General features: G+C 50.6%; 1 protein-coding gene across 2 annotated transcripts in view; it reads left to right on the top strand.

Annotated features, from left to right (window-relative positions):
* Positions 1-13,990, top strand: part of Slc25a37 (solute carrier family 25 member 37) — a 39,124-nt gene extending 25,134 nt beyond the window's left edge. Inside the window, exons 2-4 of one of the 2 annotated variants that reach the window (XM_015499470.2) lie at positions 5,785-6,013; positions 7,922-7,978; positions 10,309-13,990. In XM_015499470.2, the coding sequence (XP_015354956.1) occupies positions 5,785-6,013; positions 7,922-7,978; positions 10,309-10,829 (807 nt within the window). In that variant the 3' untranslated portion in view covers positions 10,830-13,990. Of the gene's footprint in view, positions 1-5,784; positions 6,014-6,225; positions 6,426-7,921; positions 7,979-10,308 lie in introns of those variants that run through there. The other variant, XM_015499471.2, reaches the window with a different exon arrangement.
* Positions 13,991-16,518: the final 2,528 nt, after the last annotated feature.

Here is a 16,518-nt window from a genome sequence, read left to right as displayed (position 1 = left end):
AGGATCTTCAGGGACAGCTAACGACACCCTGCTGGACTCAGCTTGCCCAGGCCTGGACCCCAGGTTCCCCATCCATGGGACCCTGACAAGTGGCTTTCCTTCTTGCCGTCCCAGTTTCCCATCTGAAGAGACAGAGACTGGGCTGCATGCTGTCCCTCTTCAGGGACCTCATACCTCCCGTTATATGATCCTTGATCTCACTTGGGGCAGAAATGCATTTTCCACTCTCCTCCCTCCTCCCTCTTCTCCTCAGGGAGAGCAGGCCGAGGAGGTGGCCTTTCCTGTCTGTCATCTTGGGGAGAATCTGAGTAGAGGCTGACCCATCGGTCCCTTGCTGGCAGTGCCCAGAGCCGGGGCAATGCAGGCGTGGACTTGGGTTTGTACCTAGGTCCTCCTGTAGAGTCATGGTTCTGGGGCTGCTGAGAACTTCCACGGGTCACATAGCGAGTGGCAGAGCCAAGCCAGAGACCAGGTCCCCCGATTTATGGGCCAGCACATTCTTCTCCTTTCCGCCCCTGAGAGTGGGCTGCAGTAGTGCAGGTGGTGTGTGGAGAAGGGGGACAGTGCCCAGGCAGAGACGAGGGGACTCCTTTGCCTGGGCCCAGCTCCTAGGCTTCAGCCTGCTCCCTGGCACTGCCGGAGTCAGCTGGGCACCTGCTTGGTCGCTGCACTTCCTGCCTCAGGGTTCCGCTCGCCCCTTGGCTCCAGCTGCACTTTCACAAGTGTGTTCAGCAGAGTGTGACTGATGGTCAAATGAAGAAAGGCCTGCCGGGCCAGCAGGCTCGCGTTTAGGAAGGGCTTTGTTCAACCCAGTTAAACAGGTTTCTTTCTTGAAGGACTCCACCGGCCTTCAGCACGATAATCGCACTGCGAATTTCCAAGCAGCGTGGATCTCTGCAGATGGAAAGAGGTGGAAGCGGGGAGGGGAGCCCTGCTGCGAGGCTGGGACAGCCCAGATGGGAAAAGTGGTTGGTGGGAGTCTGTCTCTGGGGGTGCGTGCTGTTTCCTCTCTCTGCATTAATTTCCATTTTCCTCCTCTTTATCCTCACTCCTTTTTTTTTTTTTTGTATTTTAAAAAACGGAAGTGAAATAACAAAATTTGTTGTCTTAGCCCTTTTTAAAATATTTCTCTTTCATTGTAGTTGAACACAGTACCTTTATTTTATATATTTATTTTTATGTGGTGCTGAGGATCGAACCCAATGCCTAGGTGGTGGCTAGGTGAAGGCTCTACTGCTGAGCCCCAAGCCCAGCCCTGTCTCAGCCTTTTTTGAGCATACAGTTCAGGGGCATTGGCTACACTTAGGTTGTTACTTAGCTCTTGCCACCATTCAGCCAAAGACCTCTTTATCTTGCAGAACCCAAACCCTGCACACATTAAACACGAACCTTCCCATACCTCCACCCCAGCCTCCAACAGCCCGTTCTGCTCTGTCTCTGAATCTGACTTCTGCTATGTCCCCTCAGTGGACTTGGGAAGCACTGGTCTTTTCATGACTGGTTTATTTCACTCAGCACAATGTCAGGTTCACACATGTTACGGCATATGTCAGAATTTCCTTCCTTTTTAAGGCTGAGTAATATTCCTCAGTATGGATAGACCACCCTCCACCCCTCGTGGACATTTGGGTTTCTTCTGCTCCCTCCCTCGCTTTTTCTCCTCTGGTCCACAAGTCCAGATTGACTGTCGTATCTCCAGTGGGCTGCTCTGCCTCACTTCCCACGTGCTTGCCTTTGCTCTTTTCTGCTGCTGGTGCGCCTTGCTCCGCCCTCTGCTCTTTTCTGTGCTCCTTTTTGGCCCCCGGGTGGGCCGTTCTCCCCCCTCTTATCACCCACTTGTGTTGTTTTTCCCACCGTCCATCCTTCCCTCTGTCCTGGTGCCAACCTGGGCGGGTGCTCGGTGCAGGCAGGTGGAGACTCGAAGGTGCTCAAGAGGAAGGAGGCTCTTTGCAAAGCTGTGGCCGCGGGCGCCCTGCTCACGGCCGACTTGCCTCTGTCCCAGGAAAGTGTCATTAAATATCAGTGCCCCTGAGCACCCTAAGGACGGGGAAATCCCGAGTACAGAGACGCCCAGGCCTTTCCTTTTTGGTTTGAGGTTGGTGCGATTGGGTTCAGTGCATTTGTGTAACTTAAAAAGAGGGTCTGGAGGTGCTAAATCAGTCTCAAATTTCCTTGTAAGTCTCGGTGTAATGCCAGGTTTGTGAAGGAGACCTTCCTGGCCATGTCACATCTGTAGAGGAGGTATGGCAATTGTCACCTGTCAGCCTGGACTCATGTTTCCTAGTGCTCTAGGGATTAAGACAGATGGGGACAGCCACACCCCAGGACTGTGAGTGCTGTACCTCAGGTCGGCTCCACACTGCCTCTGGCCCCGCCCACCTCTGTGCCCACTACCAGCCCTCCGAGACCTGTCCTTGTAGGAACAGAGGCAAATTCCGAGTGAAGCCAGGGCCTTCCTACCTGAAAAGAGGCACTGCAGCAGCCCTTCCCCAAGGCATGGGACCTCTGCCCTGGACTGGGCCTGGCAGAGACACTGCTTGTCCACAGTCCCAGGATAGTCCCCAGGGACGGGCTGCTGCCTCTGCTCTGCTTGAGTCGGCAGGTCATGCCCTGGCTTGAGAAATGCAGTGAGATCTTTCCTTTACAGCGATAAGGAAAGATCTAGATGAACAGTGACCAGCAAGCGAGCGCAGACTGTGAAATGTGGTTCCTACTGGGGGAGATAGGCTGAGACACAGTGCCCTCCACCCCGGGTGGTAGGTGCCTTTGTTCTTCAGCAAACATTTGTTGGGGCCCCAGGATTAGTCCATCTTAGCAGGCACTGGGGATCTGTGAATGAGGCAGACACTCGTACCCTGGAAGACCATATACCAGACCATGTTAGATTCTGTGAGGCCCCTCTGTGAGTCCTTTATTACTAACAAGGATGGAAATAGCCACATGTCTTATTTAATGCTCTCCATTGGTCATCCCATCAGTGAAGAGACCCAGGCCAAGAGAGATCAGCCCACACGTCCAGGGTCACACCAGGAGCCACCGGCTCTGAATTCACCCTGGCTCTCTGATGCCAGAGCCCAGGCTCTTGACCGCACACTGGCCTGTTAGGCTCTTGTTTGCTATCAGGGATGGTCGTAAGACAAAGCCCAGTGAATGCAAGGCCTTATTTGCCTGAAACCTTGAGCAATTTCAAGCATCCTTTAGAAATCAGTGCTAGAGCACCGGCTCTCCCAGGGACAGACACCCCCACTTCCCCCCGAGAGCACTCTGCATTCCCTCCCCTTCAGGGGTCGCCGGCAGCCCACCCAGCACTGAGCCCAGGTGTCTGACTGAGGCCTAGCAGCTTCTGGGCTGGCGCACTCCGTTGCCTCTCTTTCTCTTGATCTCCTTTGCTCATTCTGTATCCTCTTGAAGAAACATAAAGGTTTAGGGATGCTGACATGCTCACTCCCGGAGGTCCCCCCAGGACCCTGATCCCCTTGGGCAGTGATTTCTATGTTCTTGTCTGTCTCTGTTTTCACTGTGGGTCAGTCTAGGCCTGAGGCATCTCTGTGTCTTCGGTGTCACCCGCTATAGGCGTGGCTCAGAGCAGGGCTCAGGACTATGTTGAATGAATGAGTGGGGGGAAGGGAGTCAGGTGGGTTGTGGGGTTAGGCCAGGACTCACTTAAACCCCTGGGATAAGAGAACCCAGGTCCCGTGAGTTCCTGAAACTTAAAGCCTCCCTCCTTCAGGGCTGGGCTGGGGAGGTCTACCCCTACTTGGGTCTTCCACTTGCCATAGGTGGCCAAGTACTAAGCTTCTAATAAGGCTGGACCCAACTTAAAGAACAGATTTATAAGCAGAGACAATCTTCCTTTTTTTTTTTAAGCATTAAGAAATGTCCTTTCTTTGAGGAAGTGGTGATGGTAGCCAGGTGTTGGTGATCGTTGCTTATGTTATTATTTTTATGTCCTTTCTTGGCAAAACAACAAGTTGGCAAGAACATGCCCGTTTTCTTTGTGCTTTTAATAGCTGGCAAAACCTGAAATCTGGAAATGACCACAAAGGTAGATCACTCGTGTTCACATTGTTTCTCCAGCCCTGGGTGTCGGGGGTCTCTGTCTTTGGGACCTGGAGGGAGCCCTGCTGTTGGGGGTCCAGAGTTCTTTTCCCTGTGTTTAATCAGAGAAGCCCTTTTTTTAATATATATATTAGGTGTTCTGTACGGATCTGTTTGGAGATTAAAGGATTCCCCTACCAAAACTTGGAGCGCCCCGCCTCTAGGCTGGAGGATGAGGGGGTGGGGAGGGAAAGAGGAAAGGAGAGAAGAATCCCACTGTGTGGCAGAGTGCAGCCTACTTGGGTCTTCCACTTGGCAAGTACCTCTTACCTCTGTGCTAGTCGGTGCTCTCTAGACAAGCAGAGACAATAGGGTGTGTGTGTGCGCGTCCCCAGTTTGTTTTGAGGAATTGGCTCACACCACTGTGTGAGCTGGCAAGTCCAAAATCTTGAGGGCGGGCAGCAGACTCCTAGGGAAGAGCTAATGCTGCAGTCCATGTCCAAAGATAGTCCAGAAGCAGAATTTCTTCCTTCTTGAGGGCCTCTAACTGATTAGATCAGGCCCACCCACAAGAGCTCAGTAATTTATAAAAATGGAGGCATCCAGTAGAGAAAATGCCTCAAAAGCAACCCTTAATTAAACCAAGTCATTGCTTAAATGTGAATCTTATCTAAAACTACCTTCACAGAATCATCTAGACTGATGTTTGACCTGGATACCCTGGGCTAGCCAGGTTGAAACAGGAAGTTGATCTTCCTACCTGCTCGGGTGCGTTTGACGCCTGAGCAGCAGTCAGTAAAACCAAAGCCAGGTCTTGGCCTCCAACGGGCAAGACTGTGCGCAGGGGTACATTAAGAGCAAGACCTTTTATATTTAGGTGTTACCTTGTAAAAATGAAAGGATGTGAAGTGTTTAGAGGAGATGAGGTAGGTGAGACCCAGGGGGTTCTGGGAGATTTCCAGGCAGGGCCTGATGCGAAGTTTTCAGGACATCTCAGAGATGTGAGAGTGCAGAAGATGACAAAGCCAGAGTGGGAGCCCAGGATGGGAGCCCACAGCCCGCCGCTCTCCATGCCAGCCGCGCCGCGGAGGTCCTCGGCAAAAACTGTCAAAACCTCGTCTGTGTGGAGTGTACCGACTTATTGTCACTCTTCCCTAGGGTCCAATACAGCATAGCCTTGTCCATGGCCTTTGTAGTGTGTTAGGTGATCTAGAGATGATTTTTACAGAAGGATGTACCTACATTATACACAAATGCTATACCTTTTACAGAAGGGACTGGAACGTTCTCAGATTTGGGGTATCCCAGGGTCCTGGAACCAGTCCCCACAAATATGGGGGCCAGCTGAACTTCTGTTTATCTGGGACTCCGATTTTATGAAGGTCTTCACACGCATTATTTCACTGCCACATGCAACAAAGGAGTTTTTCATGGACTGTCGGAGGTCCAGAGAGGTGAAGGGACTTGTCAGCAGTCCTGCAGCCGGCCAGTGGCGGCTTGGTAGGCTCTCCCTCCCCCACATCCCGCGCCCTTCCCTTGTCCTTTGCCCCCATGACTGGACACCATGAAGGCTGTGGCTGTGCGGCAGGGAGAGGCGCGGGGGGGGCACTTTAGGAGGGAGAGAGTAAACGCATCTCCTACCAGGAGCCCAGTGATGCCGTTTTCTCCCGCGGCTTTGGGTCCCCGGGTCCTCTTCTCTCAGCCTCCTTATTAACATGCGCGTTTTTGTTTTCTTGTCCTCCACAGACCCGAATGCAGAGTTTGTATCCAGATCCCAAAGCCCAGTACACAAGTATTTACGGAGCCCTCAAGAAAATCATGCAGACGGAAGGCTTTTGGAGGCCCCTGCGGGGCCTCAATGTGATGATGACGGGCGCAGGGCCAGCCCACGCCATGTATTTTGCCTGCTATGAGAACATGAAAAGGACTTTAAATGATGTTTTCAACCACCAAGGAAACAGCCACCTAGCCAATGGTATTTTGAAAGCATTTGTGTGGAGTTAGCTCTCTACTGAACATGCTCCCCGGGGCCTTCCTCCGGGCCTTCCTCCCGGGACCCAGCAGCCTTCGTCTCCAGCGGCTGGCGCAGCACAGGACTCTAGGGAGCCGCTGTCCCGTCCGCTCCTTCGCGCTCTGAAGCCGGGGGAAGCCGGTGGCAGTGTGTTTCGGTTTTCGTTGTTGTGGGCTCTTTTTGGTTTTTGGCTTTTTTTTTTTTTTTCCAAAACCAATTAATGATCAGACCTAGGAAAAAAAAAACCCGAATAGAAACAAAACCTTTGAATGCTGGATTCAAAAAAACAAATGTTATGTGGACAGCTCCTTTGAGACTGTTTAAAAACTGGTACTGCAGGTCTCCACAGCGCCAAGATCTAACTAAGCTTTAAAAGGTCAAGAAGTTTTATGGCTGACAAAGGACTTGTGCCCCTGCGGAGGGCCTTTCCCACTCTGAGCTTCGGGAGACTTGGGGACTTCTGCCCCCACCCTTCCGTGTGTCCGAGTCGCATCTCTGCGAGCGAGATGGTTTTGCGTGGTTGATCCGAGGGAGACAGGCAGGGTGGGGTGACGTGGTGGCGGGCAGCTCTTATGCAGGGCACGCGGTACTGTGCCGCTCGACAGGCTCCTGCTCCTGTCGCGTGGTGTCACCTTCCATTGTTTTTTTGCTTGGGTGTAGAAGGGGCACCGTGAATATCAATTTAAAGTGTGCTTGTTTTGACAGTTCATTTTTCAGCAGTAGAGAGTGAGACAGGGCCAGTAATAATGTGGTTTTCTTCCCCTCCTTCTTTTTGTTCTGAGAGACCCAAAATGCATTCCTCCCATCAGCAAGCCTTGGAAATAAGGGCACCAGTCGGTTTGCAATCATTTCTTTGGCTTGTAAATGACTGACCCTCCATTGCATTTGTTGAGAAGGTCACTAAGAGCCACGCCCTGGTTCTCCCCTGAGCCTAGGACGCTGGGCCCTCCTTTGACCCTAGGTGCCTTATGGAATGGTTTAGCTCCTTGAGGGAGGTTTGGTAAGACCCATGTCTGCCCTGCGCTGTCCCCAAAGCATCATGGTTTACGCTGTGGTGGCATTTTGGCTTTTCTGGGGGATAATTAGAAGTGTGTACGCAGGGGAAGGGGCTTGTTATGTGCATTTCTAAGGAGGGAGCCTGCTGTCCGTCCCTCAGCCCCCCAGCTTCCAGGGGTAATTTTAATTACTGGGCAGTGGCCCTGCAGAGGGAAGAAATGCAAAGCCAAAAGCAAAATTGCAGGCATGAGTCTAGACTTTTGAAATTCCTGGTTCTTGAAGCCTGACCAGAGGAGACCCTCAGGTAGGGTTGGTCATTCAGGAGACCCTGGAACTCTGTTAAATGCCAGTCTTCTAACTTCTTCTCTTACTCATTTGCCTAAAAATACCTGGGCATCACTAAAAAATTTTCCTAAGTGATTTCTCTTCTGCTGTCTTCCCCCCGTCAACCATAGACATATTATCCCCTTTGATGAGCTTAGCTTGAGGGTACAGTCAGCCAGAATGCAGACGGAGGCGAGGGACAAGAGAAACTGAAAATCAGACAATGGAGAAAACTATGAGGTGTGGCTTCTGAACACCAACAACGTGAGCAGGTCTAGCCTTTTCCCAGGGTTGAGGACAAGAAAAGGAATGAGGTTTCTGCAAGGGGGAACCTCTGCCTGTGTCACCCTTCCCCATTGTACTCAGCATTTCCAAGTAATTGGAAATCGCCAGTTACCTTGGTATTGGCTCAGGGTGTGAAGCCTCAGTGCTCACTGAGTGGAGTCAGCAGATTTTGCTCCTTAGCGTGCTAGGGTCCGTCTGACTTAGGTTCCAGGGACTTCCTCGGAACACTTGGTGCCAGAGTGTAATTTTCTGGAGTTTGTTTTGCAGGGATAGCTGGGAGTATGGCCACCCTGCTCCACGATGCGGTAATGAATCCGGCAGAAGGTAATGTTCCATGGTTCCACAGAGGGACAGTAGGGGATGTACAGAGGACAGGAGAACAGGTGGGTGGGAACGGGGGTGTAGAGAGTGCACATCAGACTTCAAGAAGGAGCAGGAGTGTTGGAGCTCTGTGGTCTTCCTATTGTGGAAATACTGGAGGTGTGGTCCCCAGACCCGCAGCCACCCGGGAGGTATTAGAAATGATGATTCTCAGGACCTACCTCAGGCCCACTGAAGCCAGCCCCTTGGAAGGGACTGAGCGTCTATTGGAATAAGTGCCCCAGGGACTCCACACATGCACGTGTGGCTACCGGTGTGTGCAAAGGTGCATGCTCACACCCACCTGGCTCCTGTTAACCTAGACAAATTTTAGGGGGGTATCTATTAGGCCTTTTGTCCAATTTGCTTTTGGAAGAATTTGAATTGATGATGGAGGATTTCAGGCATGGGTGACTGAAGAGGGAATGGTATTATGAATCCCTGTGTATCCGTTGCTTCTGCTTCAAAAATTAGCAGTCAGCCATTTTGTTTGGGCTCTATTTTTTTCATTTGGGTTTTGGAGTATTCTAAAGTAAACAGCCATACAGACATGAGTTCTGTTAGCTCTTTAAATATCCCTATGTCCTCGGCCAACTGCAGTCAGAATAGTGAGGAAGTTTGGGGCCTGATACTGGCTGTGTCTTCAGCTGGGTCATTCCCTACTTGGTGGTGGCCTCAGGTGACATACGGATCTCTCCCCATACTGCACACCTGAGAATGATCCCTTGCCAGAAGGGAGAATTGAGAGAGAAGTTTAGCAATTTGAGTCTTAGGTGATGAGTTTGTTTTTTGTCTTTGAAGGAATCTCTCATTTCCTCTCAGCTGCTTCTCATGTCTTAGCAGACAGGGGCTTGTTCCTACCCTAGGGCTAGGCTGGGTCACAGCGGGAGGTGGGGCAGGAGTCTTTCAACCCTGCTGAGGGCAACAGGTGTGGGAGGAATGATGCAGGCTCCTTTTATGCTGGTTCCCTCCTGGGTGAGCAAGCGGGAGGCATGCTGAGTGACAGGCACCGGTCTCACGTGTATTTGGAAAGCAGAGAGCTCCAAAGGTGGCCTGTGTCCACTTTATCTCTCACACACTTTCTCCAGAGGTGGAATATCCTTAAGTCCATTTACCTGTCCTTATGGCTTATCCTGTAATTTGTTCAAGGCAGATCCTCTGAGGTCAAGAAAGAGGTCTTCTTGGGCAGGCAGGAAGTAGTTTAGAGGCAACTCCAAATCTTCAAATAGATAAATACTACTACAGTCACTCCTTAGTGTTCACAGATGCTGAAGTCCTTTATATAAAATGGTGGAGTATTCGCGAGTGTCCTCCCACATTTAAAATCATCTCTAGAATCACTTATAAGACTTAATTCAATGTAGACGCTATGTCAATAGTTGTAGTACTGTATGGTTTAGGGAATAATGACAGGAAAACAGTTGGTACGTGTTCAGTACAGTTTTTTTCCTTGAATGTTTTGGTACACAGTTGGTTGAGTCTGCAGATGTTAATCTAGATAGTGTGGAGGGCCAACTGTATGTCTTATCCTTCCTTTTAAAAAAATTTTAAGACGATTCATGAAGGAACCTGGCCAGTAACCAGTCAGCCTGTGTTAACTAAGGGAGGATTTATCCTTTCTAAAGGAGAAAAAAGTGAGGCTCAACTCTTGCCCTTCCCCTTGTCATTACTGTTGATTTAGGGTCTTTATTTCTTTTAAAGTGAAGCGAGTCATGTGTGTTCATTTGGCAGTGGGAGGACATTGTTAAAACTCTGAAGTCCTGGGAGCACGGCCTCATTTACTCTTGGCCTGTGACCCAACTAATTACTTTTGTATTAATAAAGCCAGGGTCTGTCCTGGAGATTGTCACTGAACTTGGGCAGATGTAATTCCGTGTTGTCCCAAGTGCACCATGACATAGAAGCTAAAATGACCATTGGAGTGAGCTCGGGGAAGGCTTTAGATCTGTGGTGGGTGCAGGAGGTACTAGAAGCCAGGACCTGGCAGCTCAGCTTGGCTCATCTGGCCTAAAGCAGCTGCCTGGGTTGGGGACCACCTTACTCAAGATTCTGGCAGGAGACACTTAAGGAACTAGTCTTCCTGGCCCTGGGTCCTGGAGATAAAGTGTTACACCAGGATCCACCCTCTAAGGCTTCTCGGGCTGGGCTGTGAGTGCTCGTTCTTCCTTAGAAATAAGTCTAATATGCTTGTTTCTCTTTATTGGCTTGGCTTCCCATTTCACTCCGACGTGGGGTGGGGCCAAACCAACCACCTGTCCACTGCTGCCCGTCTGGCCCGCCCTGCCTCAACACAGTGGTGAAACAGCGCTTGCAGATGTACAACTCGCAGCACCAGTCAGCCCTCAGCTGCATCCGGACCGTGTGGAGGACCGAGGGGTTGGGGGCCTTCTACCGAAGTTATACCACGCAGCTGACCATGAACATTCCCTTCCAGTCCATCCACTTTATCACCTACGAGTTCCTGCAGGAGCAGGTCAACCCTCGCCGGGACTACAACCCACAGTCGCACATCATCTCAGGAGGGCTGGCCGGGGCCCTGGCCGCGGCCGCCACAACCCCCCTGGACGTCTGTAAGACCCTTCTCAACACGCAGGAGAACATGGCACTCTCCCTGGCCAATGTCAGCGGCCGGCTGTCGGGCATGGTCAATGCCTTCCGGACGGTGTACCAGCTCAACGGGCTGGCAGGCTACTTCAAAGGCATCCAGGCACGCGTCATCTACCAGATCCCCTCCACTGCCATCTCCTGGTCCGTCTACGAGTTCTTCAAGTACTTCCTCACCAAGCGCCAGCTGGAGACTCGAACTCCATACTAAAGGAACAGGCTGTGGGAAGTGGTTCCAGAATCTTTTTGTTCTCAGAAGGCTTCTCCTGCCTGCCTCAGTCCCCTCGCCCTCACACCCAGGTCCTTTCTTGCAGGGTGCTCCCGGCAGGCCCTTAGAAATAGGGGAGGACCGGACACCCGCTGACCTGATGGCTGTCCATGGGGACATCCAAGGAGGCAGTGGTTGGGAAGGACTTTTGGAAGGGGAGCGAGAAAACACTTTCTCCTCCTGCCCCGAAAGGAATGTAGCTTTTCTGCTTCACTGTGACAGTCTCCTCCGTAGATCCTTAGATCACACAGCAGGGAAGAGGAAGCGCAGTGACCAGTCACATTAAAGGAAGAGTTTATGTATATAAAGGTTCCATTACAGTCTAAAATAGGTGGATAATGTTTATCCTTTATTTTTCTACGTAGAAGTTTTTGAATTTGTGTGTGTGCTTGTGCGTGTCTATAAATAGTGTTACAGCTGGGATGATCGTGTTGTTTTTTTTTTAAAAAAAAGAGTGCTGAATTCTTCCATCCTGCTCAGTTCAGAGGCACCAAAGTAATAAATGGCTGAGTGCAGCCTGAAACTGTGTAGCACCCTCAGATAGAAGTTTCACTTGAATGTAAAATAATAAATATTAAGTTAATATTTTGAATTTCTCTTTTACTGGGGGAAAAAAAAGGTACGTTAAAAAAAAGATCAAAATAATGATATATATTACTTGCAGTTTTTTTTTTTTTTTTTTTAAACCTAATCAATCACCTTCATGTGCCTTTTTCTTTGTTTTTCCTAAAAATTCCAGGACCAAAATCAGGCCCTGGCACGTTTTCTCCCACTGTGTACAAACACGCACACATATGGGGCAGTGGGCTGCTCACACTGCAGGTTGGTGGCTTCAGTAGCATTAGGTTGACTAGTCTTAAACCTGCTGAGACTGGTCCTCCCTTGTGAGTGGTGTGGCTCTGCCTCCCTGGGTCAGCACTTAGAAGCCCTTGACAAGCCAGCATTTGGCTAGGTTGAGCAGGTCGTTGGGACAAATCCTACCTTTATCCCAGACTTATTTCTATGTCAGCCATTTTTCTCAGGCACATCAGGTCACTTGGTCTCAGTGTGTTTTGATCAAGTCTCCTCCTAATCTGTTTTTAAAAAAAAGCAGAGGCAGCATATCTCTGGCCCTTGTCCACCCACCTGCCCTGTTCCAACCATCAATTCCCCTGTCACAGCCTCTCAATGCACAGTGACAAGACCGGCCATCCATAAGGGACCCTACTGCTGAACCCTGACCTGGACCCTCACGCGCAAGCTAAAGGATTTTCCCAGATCCATTCTTCAGCATGGACTGGTTCCTGGCACCTGAGAACACCAGGCCCTGCTACCTTGTTTTCTGAAATGGAGTCAGATTGTTGCTAAGAGAAAATACAAGCCTGTTTCCTCTGGCCACAGCACTCCACATGCTTCCAGACCACTCTCATGGGAAGACTAGACGGCCTCGCGGTTCTCTTTAGCACTCTTCAGCCTGACTACAAGTGAGCAAGAAGCATGTGTGTCTTCATTTTGGAGGACCAGGTCTTCACCTGCTGCTCTGGCAATGGCCAGTGCGGTGCCTCTCGCTGGGGAGGCTCTGCCTGGGCTCCTTTGGAGTGGCGTGACTGTCTGGGAATCAGGTTGCACTTGGAGAAGCGTCACCTTGGGACCGTGCACATAGTGCCTCTGGGTGTAGGTTTTGTCCCAGTAGCTATGAGAAGTTGTATAATACAAGAATTGACTTCCTTTTTCAAATCAAGGAGGAGAGACAACCACTTTGGTGACCTTCCATGTGTAGCCCATGAGCACGTTGGCTGCTGACCTGCCCCCTCTTTGAGGTGACACCCCTGACCTCCATAGAAACCCCTTGCAGCAGTGTTCTGTGCTCATAGGGCTGCTGCCAGAAATGAGCACATCTGTCCTCTGGGGCTGCCTTGGGTTAGTGTGAAGTAGTGCTCAGTGCTGCAGGTGAAGGAGGAAATCAGATGGTAGATCCTAAAGTAGAATTTAAATCAAATCCTTAACAAATGCTTGCAACCACCCCTTTCATCCACTCAGTACACCACCTTGTTGCAAAGTACTCCCTACTTCCTATAGGATTTTGTTCTCAGTGATACATTGACAACAGAAGCTCTTGACTTCCCAGAGAACCTCTTTGTTTAGGGGATGTAGGTGGGAGAGGCAGGAATGGGACTTGACTCTCTGTGGGTTGGTGATCCAAGGCTCTTGTCCTGGCCCTGCCCTGACTGTAATGGTAGATGGGGGTTGTCAGAGGTTAGTCTCCTATCCCACCTGCCCCACTAGGTCGTCATGGAGTGAGTAGATGCCTTTTCAAGTCATGAAGCACTAAATAGATAAAAGTGTTTGTTAATTTTGTAGCAATTAATTTTTCCCTCTTACCCTAAGCTTGAAAGTTGTTTACTATTTTTGCCCATGCAGACTGTAGCCCATGTGCTGATTGTGATTGACATAGTAAAGTGTGAAATAGGAGAATGCTGCCCCCTCCCAGTGACCACCTTCCTCACGGCATATTCTTGGTCACGAGCATCTTTGGAGTGACGTCGCAGCCTGGCAAAATGTGCAGTACTCATACGTTAACTGTGTGTGTGTGTGTGTGTGTGTGTGTGTGTGTGTCACGTGCATTAGCTGTTGCTCAGACCCTGATTGGAGGTTCAATCACTTGTACATCAGAGTTTTAGAATAAAACATTTTTTTTTTCCCAAATGGGAGAATCATCCATCCAGGACTTTTTTTTCTTTGGATTGAATCTAGCTATTCTGTTTCTTTGTTTTCTGATGCTTGATGTCTCGGTCTAACCGCCATCCTCCAATGGCCCCTAAAGCTGCATCTCCAACACATTGTTATGCCTTGAGATTTTATTTTTTTATTTAAGGATGGTTGTATCTATGAAATAGAAATGTACTGCTGCTTCCTACCTGCAAGATGCATGGTGTATGTGTATGTGATAAGAGGGGACAAGGTGTTACTTAAGTGTCTTTGGCAGTCAAGATGGTCTCTGCTTCATAGTTGCCGCCAACTCTTTAAAGAAGTGGAGAAATGTGCACTCATGCGTGGGAATGTTGCTGACATGCTGCTACAGTTGTATCACTGGAGCTACAGAAAATAAAGCATTGATCCTGGAAGTGTTGTGGGCTCTGTAGTGGGAATAGCGAGGTGACAGAGGTGGGCGGCCAGGAGAGATGGTGTGGGCAGAGCTTGTGCATGTTCCATCTGACTCACGAAGGATGGGCATCACCAGGTTGGATGGGAACTGCCCTCTTCCCAGATTGGAAGCAGGGCCCCAACTGGCCAGCACCAGGGCACTTGGGGTGTCCCAGCAGGGCGGCAGCTGGGAGCTTCCTGCTCACCTCATTCCCCATCTTGGGAGGGTGGTGGCTTTTCTTGAGGGAGCCTGAGTGTGGCAAGCTGCCTGTGTTGCCTCATTTCCTCTCTCGCACACCCCTCCGCAAAGATTGTAAGGACCCTCTGTACGGAGAGGTCCCTGAGAATAACCAGAGGCCATGTTCCCCAAAGATTACAGTTTAAGCTGGAAAATATAAACTGGAGGTAGGAGTTGGGGAGCCCCTTTGAGAAAAGTCAACAGTCAAGGTCAGAGACCTCCTGTCAGCACAGCCACTGAAGCCCTTGGTGGAGGTGAGGGGTTGTCTGACGCCTACACGGCTTTTCTTTACAGTCACATCTTGGCCCCTTCCCCGCAAGTTGGCAGTGAAGTTCAAACAGCAGCATCCTGCCTGTTGGCCCAGGCTCCTTTAGGTCCCCTTGTCCTCCAGGTCACTGCTTTATCCCCATCAGCTGGGGGCTGGAGCTGCCCCTGCCTCAGCTCTTTGGTGCTGACCGTGTGCATTTCTTCCCAGCTTCACGTTGGGTAATGTCACATGGGTGACTTGAAATTGACAACAGTGAGGATATTTACACCACAGAAACAGGTGCGCACCTAGTAATCAAGGCCATTGCTTCTCTAAGAGTAGCCACACCGCGTAGCATAGTGCTTGGTGTGTCCAGGTGTTCAGTGAAGGTCTGCTGGGAAGCAGATGTGGCAGCTCATCTTCAGCCTGGGAGCCTGCTTCCTGCTGCCCCCTTAGTTTCCGGCCTGCCACCTCCTCTCTGGAGCCCTCTTCAGAGTCTTCAAACTCAATTCCAGCCCTAGAAAATCCATGAATAAAGGCGATCTCTCCCTACTGTCCTGAGTCCCCAGGGCCGGTGGTAGATTAGCCACCCTTCTCAGGAAAGACCTCCCTCTGGCCCATAGGAGTGGCCTTAATAGTAGCATCTTGGAAAGAATATAATAACCGCAGTGTTGTAGAAGAGGGAGAGACACTGGTAGGAGGGAACCGAGGTGGAGGATTATTGCTTATGGGGGAAGAAAGCAGTGTCTCTGGTCTAAGGCTGAATATAGGGAGTGGCTTAAGAGTAATCAGTGCAGTTTGAGGAACACAGCTTGTTTGCAGCCCTAAGAGTTTTGCGGGAGATACTTTCACAGGAAGCTGCAATTGCGTAAGAGCCTTGCCTGCCTTTATAATAAGAAGCCTGACCTTTTAGTCGTCGATTATGGGGAGTCATCCAGGGTCTTTCATGAGAGCATACCATGATTGGGAAAAGTCACCCAGCAGAGGCGCACAGGACCCTGTGGGGGAGGAGCACCAGGGGAGACCGAGGTGGTTGCTTTGGTGTCACGGTGAGGTTGTCCTGAAGAATGACTAGGAGACAGCAAGGGAGACCCGTTCAAGTGGGAGAGGCTGCACAGAGGAGAGGGTAGACTTGGAATCCACATTTGAGAGGGAGGAAGACCTGGTGGGAGGACCAGCAGGTGGTGACAGGTGCCCATCTCCTGCCCTGCACCTGTCTCCTTCCTTTCCCCGCCCCATGTTCTCAAGGCTGGAGGGCTGCTTCACTCTTGGCTTCCAATTCCCTGCCCTTCTCCAATTCCCTGCCTTTGTGACTACCTTCTTTGGTCCCCCTCTAGCTTCAGCTGCTTCCTCTGCTCGGAAAGGTTTTGCCCTGTCTCTCCACAACCTCTAGGTGCTAATCTGCCCACCTCTGGGGAGATGGTTCTCAGATGTGGGCACGTAGCACCCCCCGCTCTTCTCCTAAGCACCACATCTAAGTGCCCCGTGGCCTGCAGGAGATCTCCCAGATTTAAACTTGTCCTCCACATTCCAGAGTCTGTGCCTGTCCTTGCTGGCCGAGACCTACCATGTTATCCACTTGCTCAAAACCTTCAAGGGCTCCGATTGCTTACTGAGTTTAAGAACAGGCTCTGTTACACATGGTGCTGCCCAGCTTCCTGCATAAGGGAAGAGAAACCAGGAGAGGTGCAGAGTCTTCCGAGTGGGTAGTGCCACATTCCTTCTGGACCTTTGTTCTCACTGGAATGTCTTTCTCCCTCTCCTTCCTCCTCTCCATCTTCCCTGGCTGCCCACCAAAGTCCTGTCTTCCAGGCCACCCTGAGGATGGCACGTCTTCCTGACTCCCACCAGATGTGTTCCCCTTGGCGTGGGGGCCTCTCTGCGGTTTTGCTGCCTTCCACCTACAATGTCCGCCCAGTGAAGAAAGGGACGACTAGGTTCAGCCTTCTCAGTTTAACATCTCCCCCTCTGCATAAGAGCGACAGTCATTAATTGTATTTAGAAAATTCCTGAAACCCTGTGGG

Source organism: Marmota marmota, unplaced genomic scaffold, assembly GCF_001458135.2.
Source record: "Marmota marmota marmota unplaced genomic scaffold, marMar, whole genome shotgun sequence".
Taxonomy (NCBI): Eukaryota; Metazoa; Chordata; class Mammalia; order Rodentia; family Sciuridae; genus Marmota; species Marmota marmota.
The sequence above is the reverse complement of the archived record's forward strand: the minus strand, read 5'-3'. Positions and strand labels throughout refer to the sequence as shown.